Source organism: Pholcus phalangioides, unplaced genomic scaffold (assembly GCF_987345545.1).
Source record: "Pholcus phalangioides strain wild (caught in Gottingen) unplaced genomic scaffold, Ppha-v1.0 ptg000022l_1, whole genome shotgun sequence".
Lineage (NCBI taxonomy): Eukaryota > Metazoa > Arthropoda > Arachnida > Araneae > Pholcidae > Pholcus > Pholcus phalangioides.
Genome location: NW_028301615.1, coordinates 13,391,550 through 13,409,225, shown reverse-complemented (window position 1 = coordinate 13,409,225; position 17,676 = coordinate 13,391,550). Strand labels below are relative to the sequence as shown.

At 38.4% G+C, this 17,676-nt stretch overlaps 1 protein-coding gene across 1 annotated transcript in view; it reads right to left on the bottom strand.

The window, feature by feature from the left end:
* The window catches only part of LOC149069495 (uncharacterized), a 172,197-nt gene that overhangs the window by 40,108 nt on the left and 114,413 nt on the right, over positions 1–17,676 (bottom strand). Inside the window, exons 5-9 of the mRNA XM_089249807.1 lie at positions 14,531–14,596; positions 4,352–4,540; positions 3,995–4,225; positions 2,295–2,355; positions 593–688 (exon numbers count right to left, since the gene is read on the bottom strand). Coding sequence (XP_089105933.1) covers positions 593–688; positions 2,295–2,355; positions 3,995–4,225; positions 4,352–4,540; positions 14,531–14,596 — 643 coding nt within the window. The remainder of the gene's footprint in view (positions 1–592; positions 689–2,294; positions 2,356–3,994; positions 4,226–4,351; positions 4,541–14,530; positions 14,597–17,676) is intronic.

Here is a 17,676-nt window from a genome sequence, read left to right as displayed (position 1 = left end):
TATATTTCACAGCTGAACTTATTTTCGTATTTTACTTTAACTTTAGAATGAATCACCGAATTTTTATTCCCTTTGGAAAATCCCATGAAATACCAAATATAGGCCTTTACACAACATACAAGCATTACGAAATCGAAATTCCTTCTTTTAAAGAAATTAATTAACTTTTAATGTTTTTGCTTTTCTGATGATTGGAACATATCGCGAGTTTCGTTCTCTCCCCTGATAACTGTCACACGATGTATTAAAATTTTGCTTTTATCTATAGAGCATAATTATTAGAAAAACTTTGACAAAAAAAATATTTGAGACATCTCTCTCTCTCAAGAGAGAAAAAAATAATTATTAATTCTCTCTTTTCTAATTAATTCTTCATTCCAAAAACTAAAATACATTATTCAGAGCAGAAGCTTTCATTTCATTCATGAGAAAAAATAATAAGGGGCAATCATTTTTATGAATGAGAATATTTTCTATGAAGATCGTAATTATGAAATGAAAGATATACAAAAAAATGTGTGTAATCAAAGTATTCATGGATATCAAAATTAAAATAAAAGTAAAGTAACTGACAATAATAAAAAAAAAGTACCTTGCCACACAATACCGACGCATTCGTCACACTCGAAATTAAGTTCGTCCGCCTGAGGAAAATGAAGGCAAGCTAATGAGAATTCATTGGTTCTTCCTAGAAAAGAGAAAAAAAGATGGAAACGCTAATGAAAAATTTCGAGAATCTTCTGATATATTTATGTCTATTTACTTTTTTCTCCGAAGCAATTGAAACAAACATTGTCGGTGCATGAAATATTAATATAGTGAGTACTATACCGAAGCACATTGAACGACAGTTTGCCTGAACATTTACGTTAGAAGAATCAGTACATTCAGTTTTATTTATTTATAAACCTTTTGCCACTTGGAGAGTGTGGGACACTTCGTTGGTCTGAAAACGTGTCGCGGGTCGCTAATTACGTCACTTAAGTGATCTGTTTATATGCTAACGGCCGGTCATGTGCACTGGAACAGTACCACGGGTCACTCAACTGATCCGTGAATGTGTCGCGGGTCACTTCTCAGTGATTTTAAAATGTACAGCGGGGTATTTATGTGCCGTGGGCCACTTAAGTCATCAGGGAATCAACTCAATTGGCACGGAACTGCACAGCGGGTCATTTAGGAGATCTGGAAATATTCCGCGGGCCACTTTGGTGATTTGTAAATGTGCCGCGACACACTTAAATTATTTGAAACAACACTGTGGGTCATTTAAGTGATCTGTAAATGTGTTGCAGGTCACTTGGGAGTCCGCGAGTCGTCTAAGTTGAGCATGTATGCGTATGTTCTAACACAGGGATGGCCAACCCGAGGCACGCGTGCCACTTGCGCCATGCCATGGTATCAGGAGAGGCAGACGAACACTTTTCAAATATTAAAGAAAGTCTATTTCATTTTTCAATCAAGAAATTCATCCTTATAATTAAAAAATCCTTCACTTATGGATGATGATTTTTCATTTTCCGATATAGTTGCTCGACGTTCCATGTGTACGAGATTAAGGATCGTCCGCATAAGTAACATGCAAAGATTCTAGATAATACGGATCGTCTAGCGTTTTTTGAGGGTCTTCTTCGAACGTTGAAAAGAAAAACATGTCACTGCATGACCGTGCATAGAAGTTTATATTATTTCAATGGGTTTTTTTTTTAATTGCTTCCAAGTAATGCGGCACTTCCTGGTCTGATATGTGCTGGGTTAACGAGTCTACTGTACATTGCATATCCATGAATTCTTGGTGGGGGCGGGAGAGCAGGCTACGTTGTCTAATTACAAAGTTTATTGGGGGGGGAGGCAAACACCATGAGTCCTTAGGTTCCAGTGTCAATGCCAAGCATGGTGTTGGCAAGATGAACCTATACCGATAAACGTGCACAATCTGCATTGCGATAATCGAATTTATGACTGAAATATAAAAGCATTTAGAACTCGATACAGTGACAATCTGAACATTCACCCCGAAAATTAGAGGACAGCTGGAACGGAAAGTTCGTGTCCCGTAAAAACAGGACGTATTGGTATATCTGCACGTTGAAATTCGTATAGTGCCACGCGCATGGAAAATAATGTGATTATGGCTCTCATCGCTTTCCCTTACTCGAGAGAGTCAACTCACAGTATCCTAAGCTATCCTAAAGCTTCTACCGCCATCCTGGCGATATTGCCCACTTCGGGAAACACTGATCTCACCTGTCGAAAAAAATTACTGTTAATCAAATAGAAAGTTGTAAACCTACCTTGATTTTGATGGAAAGATGTTATTCCTACGCGATCCGAGTTGTGGAATGATACTGGACCCTGTAATGAAGATGAAAAACATTTTCAGTGCAACCGCGCCACAACGATACTCGATATAACAATGAATCCCTCTACAACATTATTTTTCCAAGTCTTGTTTGGAAATGTCTATAATGCTATATATACTGCTGCCTTTCGATATTTTACGATAATCACTCTAAAACGATATTTTACCTTGGTCCGCAGAGTATCGTTGTATCGATGTTTACTGTAATATATTCATGGGAGATGTACAGGGTGTACAGATGGGGACTTTTCAGATGGGAATGTTTCAGAATGGACTCATTAATTTTGAAATACCATAACTTGGAAATAGTGATAGATAAAAGATAAAACAAGTAGTATACGTTTAATGAGGGCCTGTAATTTTGAACTCACCGGTTTCTAAAATTAACTAGAATTTTTAACTTATAGATGGCCTCACAGTTATTTTATTTCACTTCTTTCTGGGATTGGGAATTCGAAGTCATTGTTTTTATAGCAACAATCCTCAAACGATGTATCAGCTGGAACTGTTCATATTGCGAGGCATAGGCTTCCATTTCAGTAGAGATATTGCACACATTTACCATCTTTTCTTCAAAATATGGAAAGAAGGAAAATGGCAGCCCCAGCAAAAACTTGAAAATCACAACTCTGACCACATAAATACGTTAGGATCGTGCATATTGCAAGGGGGGAAAAACAGCGTCCAACTTTCCTCCGATTTTTGAATTCAAATACGGTATATCTGCGAATGTTATACTTAGAAACATGGAATTTTTTGTCAGCCTCAGGGGAGATTGGGCAACAACTTTCTAACTGGGTTTTTGAGGGCATGGCATCCGTATAAAAAGTTAATTATTTAATTTTAATAACTATGCAATCCTTGCAATATTAATGACACATCTGATGTCCAAACGTAATTTGGATACTATTTCTAATTGTACCTCTAGAATCAACGATTCGGCAGTAATTTGCGGTACGTGCTGTTAGCTATGTACCCGTATCGACGAATTGGTTCAAAAAGACAACAACTCAACTTTGCCTTGTTTTGAGGTATCTGAATTTTAAAGATTCACTTTATATGGAACTCAATGGGAGTCGGCTCGCATTTAATTAGGAATGTAGAAGCAGAGTTCGGGAGGATATGTAGAGAGGCGTTTTCCACCGTTCTCATGGTGTGCATAACTTAACTCGAAAATGCATTTTTTTTTTAGTTTTTTCTTTTTTTGAACTTGGCCGTCGATGTATAAGCTTTATGGGGGGGGGGGGAAAGAATGTCCCTACGAAACTTGAACCAATGAGATTCTTAACTTCTTGAACAAGTGAAATAAATCTCTCCAACGGGGATAGCAAATAGGATTTATGTTCGTGGTTTTCGTGTAAATTTAGACCATTTGTCTCCAGTGTTTGTGATTTGACACCACCTGTGAAACACGATATGGATTTTTCCTGGAGTCTCTGTTTTCTTTTTTCCGGAGAAATTCGGAATGTGCTGGCAATAAATAAAAATTCAAATGCTCTCTCCAAAGGTGTTGTTTCCTCTGCAGTTGAATTTATCCGTATAGAAATAAATACGCGCATTTATGGAATATGAGTTTTGATCCTAATTTATTTATCAAGAAATTATCGCGATGATAAATTTTTCCAACTTTACCGAAATGCCCATGAATTTCAGTTTCCCGAGGAACATCGCTATTTCCTCCGCCATTTCCTTGTTTGAGTAATTGAAGTCCCTGAGCGTCGTGTTGCGTTCGCGCCAAGCGAATTCAGCTTGTTGCAGGGCCAAAGCCATAGCCCAGATGGCATCGTACGTCTGGCTCACGAAGCCGCTTTTCCTAGGGTCTTCCGCTTCGTAGCCAATGTCGTGCAGCAAGTTGTAGATGGTCTGAAGAAGATGAAATTTTATAAATTTTAAAAGAATATTATACGTAATAAAAAATTCATCATTAGATTCGTTAATCGGTTTAACGCTTGAAATTTATGTTGTAGGGATATTGATGGTTTCGCTTACTAGGTCCGAGATGGATGACACGTTCCCTTGCAGCATGTAATAGCTCCCGACTAATATGACACCACGCGCTGCTATAGCAAGTTCGGAATTGGAACATTCAGTATCACTAGCGTCAGTCCACCAGGTTTCCTTGAGCTCCCCTTGGAGAATCCAGGCGTACTCCGCTCCAAACATTTCCAATCGGTACACCTGGACAAAAAAGTAAAGGAGTGAGAGATATATATGTTTTTACGATAAATTCAATAACCGGTTAGTATGCGTAATTACCGAACATTTCGGTAAATTTCCCCGAATTTATCATCCTTACCGGCGATTATGTTTAGTACCCAAGTGCCGCGTCGTTAGTAAATATGATAAATTGTACTGTATGACAGATACTATATTTGATAATTCATGTATGACACAGACTAGACTCATTTTAATTTTTTTCATATGTATCAAATTTATCAATTAAAATAGGGTAACATGCATAATCACAGATAAAGGAGATAAATTTCTAGTATTTTTCAAATTTACCAAAGTCATTTAGTTATCATGCATAATCGCCGATAAAACGGATAATTTTTTGCATTTATCAAATTTACCAACAACCGATTTATCACATATACAGTAGCATAAAACATAATTTTTTCATTAGAGTTTCGATTATTCCAGTCTGGAAGCATCGATGTTCAGGATGATCCAAGACAGTGCCAATTAACGCATTGGCCCACCCGGGCACGGTCCAGGGACCCTCGCAAAAATAAGATTCGTTGAAATTTTCTAGAATTTACCAGGTAGGCCCTCAGAGAAACAACTTCGTCCGGGGGCCTTAAGATGGCCCTGCAAAATGCATGCTTACCCGGATGAAAGACTATCCAGTTGATGCCCTGGGTAGATAATGGGCATTCAAGTCCGGACACCCCAACCTTATGTGTGCCTGGAGACACACTTGCATTTTTTTTCTTCGCTGGGCAGCGGTCACTATTATTCATATTTATGAGCGAATGGCTTTATGATCATGACCATAAAATAGTAGTTTGATATTCATTCGCGAGTGTCAATGGGAACCAAGCGGGCACCAGAATACCCATGAACACCTTGGGTATTAGGCAACCACTGTTCAGAAGTCCGCAATTTCTCTTTTGCACTGGGCCCCAAAATACTCAAGTTCGTCCGTGCTGTGTGTGACCCCTAAGCAAAAAGATTTTTCTGAGGCTCTCTAACTGGCTAGAAGTGCCGGCTTGCCAATTTGCGTGCTTAATCTCGAAAATCTTAACCCGGTCTCGTCATCATGAGCTCCCCCTCTTCTGCACCCGAGGCATCCCGGCCCTACCCACGTGGGCCAATGTGTTATAGACGTCAAGATTTGCCAAGGAGGCAAATTTGAAGATTAAGTGGTCAAAGAAATTGGTAGCATGGGAGGAGGGTGACAAAATGTGTGTAGACCACAGACGGTAAAACTATGAATCCGCCTCTGCCTAGAGAGCGATCAGGGGTAGGTCAGTGAGAACCAAACGAGTGGCAAGTGACTTAAAGAGTTGAAAGCATGTGAGTGACTAGAATAGTGACCAGGAGGATAAGGCACCAGGTCAGTGAGCGACCAAAAGTGTATCGTACAGAGCAAGGGACCAGGTCAGTAAGCGACCACAAAGTAGTTTTCACTCTTTGAGTCACTCCATGGTCGCTTCCTGACTTGGCCTCTTTCACTGTACGACACTCTTTTAGTCGCTCACTGACCTGGTCTCTGGATCACACCCATGCCAATACACTCCAGTCCATTCTTTTGGTCTCTAGGTTACCGTTTTGGTCACTCCTATGTTTATATACTCTCTAGCACAGGCTTACGTAAAGGGAGATTTTTTCGGGTTAAAGCACACCTCCCATCTTGAGCCGAAATTACCGTGAATTTTTGACGTAAAAAATGAACCCCCCCCACTCCTTAAGAAAATCCTGCTCACGCCTCTGCTCTCTAAGTCATTCTGAGGCTCGCACACTCTCTCTAAATAGTGCGTAACATGGGTGTGACGTAGAGGAAGGAACCAGGTCAGTCAGTGAGTGACCAAGAAATTGTGCAGAACATGGCAGTGGACCAAAAGTATGCCAGAGATAAAGGCGTATTCACACGGGTGAGGAATCTTAGCGGGCCCAGAGTGGCAAATTCGAATGAGAGTGGTCAAGAAAATTAGATTAGAAGAATTGAATGGCGGCAAAAAACTTGGGTGTATCCCACTGGTGGCAAAATCTTAAATCTTTATCTGAAACCGACTATAGCGCAGGCCTACCACAATCTTAAATCTACATCTGCAGACATGTCGCTTCCAACGCTCTGTTACTAGTGTGATATTGATGTTCTAGCAGGACCACGACTAGATAATTACTTGGTCAGAAGGGACAAGCAAATATTTTAGCGCCTCTTGCGTAGTGGTGAAGGAGCAACTAAAAGTCCAGCGTCCGATAAAGTCCACAGAACCTCCAACCCGCTTGTTGTGGTTTCCATCCCATGTCCTGGGCTTAAGCAGGTTGGGAGCCAACAAGTATACACTGAGGCAGTTCTAGGGCTGCGCGACCCGCTGGACACCACTCAAGGAGGCGGCGTGAAATCAGGGATAAAGAGAAGAGAAGATGGAAAGCAATACGCCGGAGGGGGCGTCCCAAAACGATGTCTCGCCGTCGTTAATATGACGGAATGATCTCTCGCATGGCCTCTGTTAGTTCAGACGCCATTAATTACTATGAAATGCCATTATGGCATTCGATTGGAAATTTTTGTTTATTTAAGTTCATTGTGGCCCACGAACAGTTCAAGACAATTGGAGGGTTCGGCCGAATAACGGTCTATGTTAATTTTTTTTTTGCGGAATCAGGTTTTGACTGAAATTATGTTCTATGTAGCTTCCGTTATAACTTACGTTCCGTAAATAAGTTCCTGCAGAACAGAACGAGCCGAGCACGAGTAAGTTCCTACAGATGTAGTTGAGTTACACAGCTGCAATAAAGGGGAAAAATGTTTTTCCTCCTAATTCAGCAATGACTTTCATTGTGTCACCTCTGAAGTTTAGAAAAGAAAAACCACATAGACCAGGGGTGCACAACCTCCGGCCAGCGGAAGATGTTTCGGTAGAAAAGTATCAACATACACGACAAGATACAGTTATTATTAAGATGAGCATAAAAATATGGAAAATCGGGATCCCTACTGGCATTGTAAATTACCACCAAAAATAGTTAGAAGTATTACCATTTATAGCAAAAAGATTTCAAGTAGCCAATTGTCAAATTGGCCAATTATAGTCAAAATGTTTTTTTTTCCTTCAAATTTAAGTAAAATGTTGCTGATTACAGCTAAAAAAATATTTTCAGGGGTAATAAAAGTTGCTGAATTTCACTAAAATTGCTGAAATATAAAGCGAATAGCGGGAAATTGAGAGCTACTGTAAAAAAGTTTCAATGAAATGTAATGCAATATTTTTATTTTGGTAAAGAATAAAAATACAATCTGACAATTTATTTTTACATTACCTCTGGCAATTTTTTTAAAACTATAATTGACAACTTTACTCCCCCCCCCCCTAGAAATGCCTAATAAAAAAATCCCTGTCTATCAATTTACATACTTTCTATCTCGTTTTTATAGGCCTCTCTGCAGACGGATGGGCCCACCACAAATCATCGCTGTACTTTGTAATAGGGAAATGCGAATTGAAAAGAGGCTCTGCTGGAGATGTTTAGGAAGGCCGCCCTCTAAAGCTTGAATTGTTCGGTCATATGTTTGTTAGAAATTATCATGTGTATATACTACAATTTGCATAGAAAATATCCTCTAGTGATGAATGTCGTGTGTGCGTGTGTGTGAGATTTGTTTGATTTGTCTGTTCTCAATTTCCCCCCATCCTTTCATCGACACGTTAATAAATTATCATAAATTTCTGAGTCCCCATATGGTAACTCTGAACTTTGATTAAATTAAGATCGGTGTAATAAGAGTTGTTGAATGTAACTTGAATGGGATGGTTCAATTTGATCAAGTGAATCAAGATCTTGCTAGCACGAAATTGGGAGCCAGTCGAACATTCCCGGTTGCCCCAGTGAGCACTACGGTGCTCGCCTATAACACGTTGAAAGGTCATAATTTAGTTAAATTATGTCCGAGAAAGAATCGGAACATGCTCTTGACTTTCTGTTGTTTGAAAACGTTCGAAAGCTCGTTCGATTAGTGTCTGTTGACCTAAGAATGGGAGTCAACAGTGCTGTGTCTCCTGCATAAAAGGAGACGGCTTCTCAACAGAGGTTCAGAACTGCGAATTACTGCTATCATAGTGCTATCATCATTTTTTTGTTCTTCATATTTTCAGGCAAGCCTGAGCGATTTATTACTCGAAGCATAAGCTTTGACTGATTTTAGTGAGGAGATCTTGACATTTGATTAGAGGAGAAGAAGAAAGATGGAATCTACACCAGAGCTGCACGTTAAGGAGATTCCCCGTCGTGGTGGAGGTAAGGCTTCTGAAGTAAAGCATTTACTGAGATTCAGTGTCAATGACTTTACATATTTGTCGTAATAGGCGACCAGCAGAAAATCAAAAATCCAGTCAAAATAACTAATGATCTAGTCTTATCTAGAAAATAAGCGTGTTTTAATTGTTCGTTCGAGCCTTTGCAATGGTAACTTAATTCTTTTAGTCAAATTATGTAAATATCATAAGAGCGAGATAGTCAACTGACAAGAAAAAAAAAACCTAACGTTGAAATGTGGAGTGTAAATGTACGGGAAGCCAATGGAAAGTAATTCCTGATCATTAACTATTTTGGATGATTTAAATAGTAATCAAGGAAAACAACTTTGTAATTTTTCATGTTTGTAAACATGTATCTGAGATAACATTATGATAGCCAAATTCATCGTGACTGTGTTTTTCCTCCCATAGGAGGTCGTTGCGTTCACCGTGGACGCGTCATCCATCACTGACCTCGTAAACAAGTAAGTGGTAAGTGATAACACACTTATATCCCATCCGTAAAACTAGTATAGTGTCAGATAGTCTTCTGTTTTAGGCCCGTGATACACATACAACCAGGTCGCATGCTTTCGTGCTACTTAGTAGCATGTGTATCACGGTCGTTATGATCGAAAACGGAACTGAATTTTCATAAATTCCATCAATTTTAAAAAATATTATTTTTACCGTATTTGGAGAATCATCGTCGTAATATTGCCTGCGCACGTGTTCGGAAACTAGCAGCAATCATTATAATACAATACAATAAGGACAAAACATATTTGTGGCGGAAGGCGTCACTAACATTTGCCAAATGCACCAATGATTTCAAATTAGAGTCTCACTTGAGTTGTAGCTAAAAGTCTCTTCATCGGAAAAAGTCAATGAAATCGATCAAAGCCGAGAGACGAGAAATAGATTCCAATTTTTTCCCGTCAGATAATTCTCTCTCACACCCCCTAAACTTTAGCACACTATTGATTTCACGAGTACCTTACTCCCGTTCGTTAAACGTGCGTACCGAGTCCACGAGAGTTCTTCCATTAATCCAATGAAATATCTACTTTTTTTTCTGTAGGCAAGAGAACGTTTGATAAGCATTCGAGGAGAAGAATGAAAAAAAAACCCGATCTTATTCAATATATTTGACAGTTTCCTTCAGTTTCTAACGTGTCTTCTTTCCTCTCGTGGGATTTCAGATCATACACTAGACTGGGTTAATAAAAGAACGACAGAAAAGTTTCCCCCCCCCCCCCAATGTCGAAGACTGTCTAGCACGATTACTTCATCGAGACTTTCCAAAATTGATGGATAAACGATTATTTAACAGCCTTTAACTGACACAGTAGAAATCACTCAAAATGCCATATCTTTTTTAATGAAGTAGAGGCTTTCGTCAGATTTTTAGTTGGTGCAAACTAAGGGGTATGGGGAAAAGTGTTCCATTGAGAAATCGACTTAGCAAAATATCAGGGCACTTGTGAATTATAAAATAAAACCGTTTTCTCTTCACCGGATATTATATGCGGCCTTGGTCATTGAAGGGTTAAATAAATCGATCCTATTCGATAAGCTCCTTTAAAATGGAAGGGTTATATCTCCAATTTTTCTCATATGAAAACTTATCACGGAACCTGGCATTTAATGCTCGCATTTCACACGTGAAAAATTCATACATTTAATGAAGGATACAACTCTGTCATTGATCAAGATCATGATTTTCTTTTGATCCGTCTCGTGAGAATCATTAATTTTTTTGGAGAATCATTAATTTTTTTGGAGAATCATTAATTTTTTTGGAGAATCATTAATTTTTTTGGAGAATCATACATTTTAAGAAATTCATTCTCGATTCTTCTACCGACTTATATTTTTCTCCTGAACGTTATTGCTTCGGTTCTTTTTATTACTACTGATGATAAAGTCTGCCCACTTAAACTGATATCAAGGGTTCCAGTATGTAATATTTGATTAGGCGGGGTATTCGGTTATGCGGAGAACAATGCAATTGAAATTTATTTACTCATTTATTTATACATCTCAACAGACTGAGCGCAATAATGGAGATAGAAAATCACCACTGATATAAAAATACCAAAAATACAATAAAGTAAATAAAAATATCAAAGAAAAGTGAAATTAAATAACAATAATCGATCAAATTTACGCATTAAGAACTTAATCACCAAACGAACACATAATACAAAAATATATGTACGTAATAGAAATACAAATTGATCATTTTCGATACATTGATGACAAACCATTAGTATAATATGTAAAATGTCTTGTATAGTTTGCGATGTTTTAAACATCAAATTGTTACTTTGATGTGTAAGTTCAACACAAAAAGAAAAGTTTCAGTTTTTCACCACAAAATTTTCGGCACAGACGAAATATTTTCTCTTCCGTTTTCCGATCGAGCTTCGGTTCTTTTCTCGTCCTTCGAATTCAATTTTTTTCTTAAAAAATGCATGGCACCTGAACTAAGAAACTCTATTTTACCCTTTAGCAAAATTTCAGTTTTATTTTTATTTTTTGGTTTCTTCTTTAATTTGAAAACTTTTAATTTTTTACATTAACTCAAATCCTTTCTTTCTTTCTTTTCGCGATTATTTTTATAATTCCAAGACATTGCATTAAGTCCTTTGAGGATTTTTATTTTTATCGAATTACTTGGCGTTCTCTATTGGTTTAATGAGAAAAATAAAATGATTCCAAAATGGATATTTCCCAAATTATTTGTAAAAAGCAATTAAAAAAACGTAATAGAAATAAATTGAATATAGATTCGAGAAGACGGATTTTCGTTTTTTTCACGTTAAAAAATTGACCCAAAACCACCTTCCGTTCCGTGAGATTAATAAATTAAATAGTATAAAATAAAATTTGCAATTGCGGATTATAAAACATTTTTTCCTTAAAGAAAAATTGCCCCCCCCCCCGGCTTTTGAAAATACACTACAAATGGTATATATATATATATATATATATACACATATGCGTACCTTTAGTATATGCTCATTGCCTCCCCCCCCCCCGGAAAAAGTTGAAATGACGGCCCTGTTGGGCCCCCAATGGACATAACGATCCTGGGTCATGTGTTGGTCTGGTTCCGTAGGGAATTCTGCATGATTACGAAAATAGTTATACACCTTTTCCCACTATATTTCACTTGAAAGCTTTATTTGTTCATGTATGAATTTTTTTTTCACCTCCCTCCCTCTAACCTCCTCTTGATTCATGTGTTCCATTTCACTTGCTTTTCACCTATGGCCGCATTAGAGTATCCCAGGACCGCAATGGGACCCATGTGGTCCCAGGTTGAAAACCACTGATCTATATTCGTCACGTTATCCGCAACATGATTGTTATATTTATGATTTCCATGGCTTAAGACAGCCCTGACTGTTAACTGTTAACATTAACGAACATCAGCACTGCAACGTTATAATCACATTTCCTAGCGAGTCTCTTTAACTCCCAAAAATCCTGTTTTATAGCCACTTTATAGATTTTCAGAACCGAGAAAAAGATATTCCCTAGGAATTTTATTCTAAGGGGATATTTTCCATTAACGTTTTTGAAGGTTTTGAGTTACGAAAATATTACGAACCATTAACTCAATGATCAACATTTATATTCTGAGTATATCTCGTATCTCAGAATACATATATACATTTTTTTTTCTTTTGGGGAAAGAAAATTTTCGTTGAGAACAGAGTAATTACTACAAAGAATGATACCATTTGAGATTCGCTAAAACACTTTTTTTTCATTATTATGGCCACTTGCTGCAAAAGAAAAAAAAAATTAGTTCCGTTAGTGATTACGGGAATTTAAAAGAGGAGATACTAAATCGCAAAAAGAACGTCTCTCTTGATTGCACTTGAAAGAAACATCCCATTATCGAAATCAGCCGAAGCACAGAAATGATTGCAATAAAGCTCATTCCATCTAATGTTTTGGTAATTGTCTTTACCCAAAAGGACTTTTTTTTCTTCTTGTGGATTTAGATTTTAGTCAATGATATCATTGATGTAAAGTAGGAAAATCTAACATATATCCATGATTCCAAACTACATACAAATGGAATTGGAGATATTTTTGATAGTGTCTCTTGTCAGGTCATTATGAAATCGCGTTCCTTTAAGAAAATTTTTAGAGGAAAAAAAATGTCAATTTCTTCATTCACATCTCTATCTATGAATTTTTGGAGAAATATTTTTCGTATATTGATTTTCAAAAAGCATTTATTGCTATTCTAAACTTTCACGAACAAAAAAAAGAGCTGCAGCAATAAACGCAGGGTGATTCAATAATTCCCCCTGCCGCATTTCACTGGAGAGCCGTTGAACCTGCAGGCATGCTGCTTCCAATTAGGAGAAAGTATCCAAATAGCGTGTGGACCTCAGATACGTCGTTCATATCGCAAGGGGATTGTATATTTATTTAAAAAATAACTTTTTATACGCACACACCTTGTGGTCAAAAACCCAATCAGAAAGTTGTTGTCCTTCTGGTGGCCAACAAAAATTATTACACGTTTCTAAATTCAATATTCACTGAGATATTGTAATTGAAAACACACGGAGAAAAGTTTAGAAAAAGCAGCATAGACCGAGGATAAAAAGCTTATTTTACGTTAGTTTTTGATGTTTTTTAAGCTACCTTTTGAATTCGAATATCTCAGTGAATACTGCACTTAGAAGCATGGAATTTCTTTTGCTGGCATCAGGCGAGGCAGGGCAACCGCATTCTTATTTGGATTTTGAAGGAAAGGGTGTCCGCATGAGAACTAAATTTTTACATTTTAATAACTATACTCAAACACCAAACATGACCCCCGCTCTGTCCCTTGTGGGATATAAGCAGATCACCTTACGGCTGGGCCATGTTGGAAAAATTAAAGCCCCGCCAGCCACCAAGACCACCGGTCGAACGCCTGCCGGTATCGCATCACCGGACTTCCGACCCACGCAAATGACCGGTAAGAACACCCGGGCAGCCCGTGGTCCCACCGGACCTACAGCAGGACGGCACCATCCGTCACTCCCCGTCCACTTTCAACGTGAATGTCGTATCTGAGTTCTATATGTTATTTGGATACTTTTTCTAACTGGAAGTATGCTTTTAGGGTAAACGGTTCGCCAGTAAAATGCAGCAAGGGAAATTACGGAATCGCTCTGTATAATCTACGCTAAAAAATTCCAATGTTTCTTTTTATTCCGTTAACTAATTATAATCCACTGTATAATAGGGAGATTACGCGCTAAGAAAATTTGCATTGAGTGCAGTGTCGCAATGAATGTGGTTTTTGAAATATTGTGGGTCAGCAAATGCTTCTGTGAGACCTCTATTTAGTCGAAAACGTTTGCATCTGTGCTTTGTTGTTTGGAAGTAATTTTTCATCGGGCAAATTTCTACTGTGTTCTATAGACTATTACAACTCACCGTTTCATGTGCACTTTCCTCAGGAATTTCTACCGAATTGGTACACGCCGAAATGCGCGTATACGTGTTGTGAACCTAACGTGAAGTTTGTTTCTATATAATGCTTGTTATGTGTAGTGCTGCCATCTGCCATCAATTTGTTTTACTATGAGTTGAGTGTAATGATTTAATAATTGTACCATATAGTAGAGTGTTGAATAGACTATAGAAGACGACGATAACTAAAAATAGAACTTGAAATACTTACTTGACAGAAAATCTTTCTGACCAACAAAAGAGAAAAGCTAGCAATTACAATACGACAATCTTGTGCCTACAAAATCAAAATTTTAAATATAATCGGTATCAACACATAAAAATATAAATTAATGTCATCATTCGGAAAAATATCATATTTGTGTGGTTTGTTTGAATAGACACAGTACACGTACGTATAAATCACATGTAGAAATAAATAATCACGTAGAATTAAATACATTATCTCTACGCGTCGAAAAACTCAAAGTCGATTTTTCCAGTATAAAAAAAAGTACAGTCAGACACAGAGGCATACACGGGAGGGGGGGGGGGGGTGTTCAGGATTTCCATGCCCCTCCTCCAAGCTGTCTAAAAACTACAAAAAAAAAAAATGTTTCTCTGAAAAAAATGAAACATCGAAAGAAGATATCCTATTTATGCTATATTAATCAATTTGTATTAATTTAAATCCTTTTTGGAGGGTGGTAACTCAATATTTCTCTGGAAGAAAAATTTTGTACCCCCTCCCCCCTTTAAACGTCGATCCTACATACGCCCTTAGTCGGACCCGCTTATAACGAAATCTGAAAAAAAACTGTGAAATTATCCGTTATACACTAAACTTCGTAAAATCAGTACCTGCTAATAAGCAACACGAAATTCACGGGAAAAAAACACTACTTTGTACGTGAAAATTCATTATATCTGTGTTCGCTACATGCGAGTCTGACTATTTGCACGAAAATCACTGGCGCAGTGAGTCACATTTGGTTAAGTAATCACTATCATGTGAGTTGTGCCGAAAGTGTGCGTATTCGAAAAATATGAAAGACAAATGGCAGTATAACACGAAACAAGCGTAACTCTGACAACACAAATACGTTAGGATCACGTATCTATACATATAACACAACACGTTCCTGTAGGTACCAATTTGTTAGAAATTCACAGAGGAATATGTACGAGGCACATATACGCTCAAGAATTCAAACAGGAATCAGATTTTTTAAAGAAAATGCGGAATATATCCATGAACCAGGAGAATTGGATTGATTCACTGCAGTTACGCATTAAGCGCTTACACTTATGGTGCGAACGTTAAACGGGACGTTTCAGCATGAAAACAGGACGAAGTCTTGCATCATCTAACCCAGTGATTCCCAGCGTGGACGTTAACGCCCCCACGAGGGCGGTAGAAGCTACGGATATAACATAGCATCCTATGGATTAGATTGCGTTGGGGGGCGATGGGAGAAAAAATTTCTGAAAAAGGGGGGCGATGGGACAAAAAAGGTTGGGAAACTATGATCTAACCTATAGCTCTGGTGTGACGCTATATGATTTTCATCTGTTCAGACTATCTTGAAGCTTTATTAGAAATGTTTCAAGAAAAATAAGAGTGAGGACGAGCATTATCATACAACAAAATCATACCACGTCAAGCATGCTGGGTCGAACCAACACCATCTATAGTAGAAGGCCTACTCGCGAGTTTCGTGACGACACTGAAACAGGTCATCTCACCTATAACCATTGGATATACTACAAAAAAAGATAAAGATGGCGCATGCGTCGGCCTGCTATATCTAATGGTTATAGGTGAGATGACCACCTTCGTGACGTCACGAGCTTCGCGCGGAGGCCTTCTGCTATAGATGGTGTCGGTCGAACACGAAGATATTTTGCCCTACTTGTGGATTGCTTTAATGAATTCTCCCCCCCCCCCCCCCCCACCGTCAACATAGGTGTAGTTACGGGGGCGCGGAGTGGCTGCGAATTCTTGGAATGAGTGCGCCCGAGAAAATTAGTAGAATGGAAGAAGGGCAGTGAAATCTGTATATATAAAGCCCATCATAGATCTGTCTTTACCCACAGAGCGAAAGACTAGGTCTGTGAGTGACCAAAAGATTGACCTGGAGAGCTTTAGCAAGCATATGAGTGGCCAAAAGATTGATTTAGAGGGCTTTGCAAGCATGTGAATGCCCAAAGGAGTCACCTAGAGCCAATACCGTATTAACGCATGGGCCCACTCTGGTACGACCCAAGTGAAGCCTAATAAAAATCAGATCTGGAAAATTTCGAGGGTAAGCATGCAAATTTATCGGGCATGATCTTTTTAAAATCGCTTGGCCCGGGACCCCATGATACTTTTAAGATGCCACTGCCTAGAGCAGTGGCTCTCAACCTTTAAAAGCCCGCTGCCCCAATTATTATTATTGTTACTGGAAGGCCAGATCATACACACGAATAATTAGACATAAACGGAAAAAAATGAAAGGGCCCGGTAGTTGAGAAACACAGATTAAAATAGACATCAAGAAACTAGGTGAGTGAGCGATCAAAAGCGTGACCCGGTGCGTGTGCAAGCATTAGCGAGAGACTGACGAAAAGAGTGACCTAGAGCGTGTACAAGCTTGTGAATGATTACAAGACTGACCGAAAAAGCGAGGAACCAGGTCAGTGAGTGACTAAAGGCTAACCTCGAGCGTGCGCGAGCATGCGAGTAACCAAAAGAGTTACCTTGAAAGTGTGTGAGCACGGGAGCGACAGACTTGGGCACACAGGTTCATTTACAGGAACGGGAGTGGGGTAAGCGGGTTATAGCACACGGCAACGGATCTGAGGAATGATCGATCAAAAATTAGGCTAGGATGTGGAAGGAGGGCTTCAAAGTCATAAATCCGCCTCTGACCGTCAGATATACACTTTCATATATCTTGACAGATCCACTCGAAAAAGTTTCATTCTATCGACCCCGATAAAATAATGCCGATAAAGTACTTAAACAAATGGAATAACAAGTGGGGCATCTCCCTGTATATAAAAGTACCACATACAGCATACTCGAGTTCGTGCCTGTATCATTCATGATGATGATGTAGCCTTTTATTTTAGAATGCAAATATGAAAATAAAATGTACATACGCCGTACATGACATTTTTTGAAGAAAAAAAAATCTCCCATCATGTACTACCGGGAAGGAAAAAAAGATCCCCTACCCAGTCCTAAATTGACTTCATGTTCTATTCCATCAAAAACAAAAAGGGGGATCACATTCTAGAGTTTACGTGATGTAAACCCCCTTTTCCTTCATGTCTCTACTTTTATATACTCGTATACGGTGTATATATTCTGCTACAGACATAAAAGAAAAA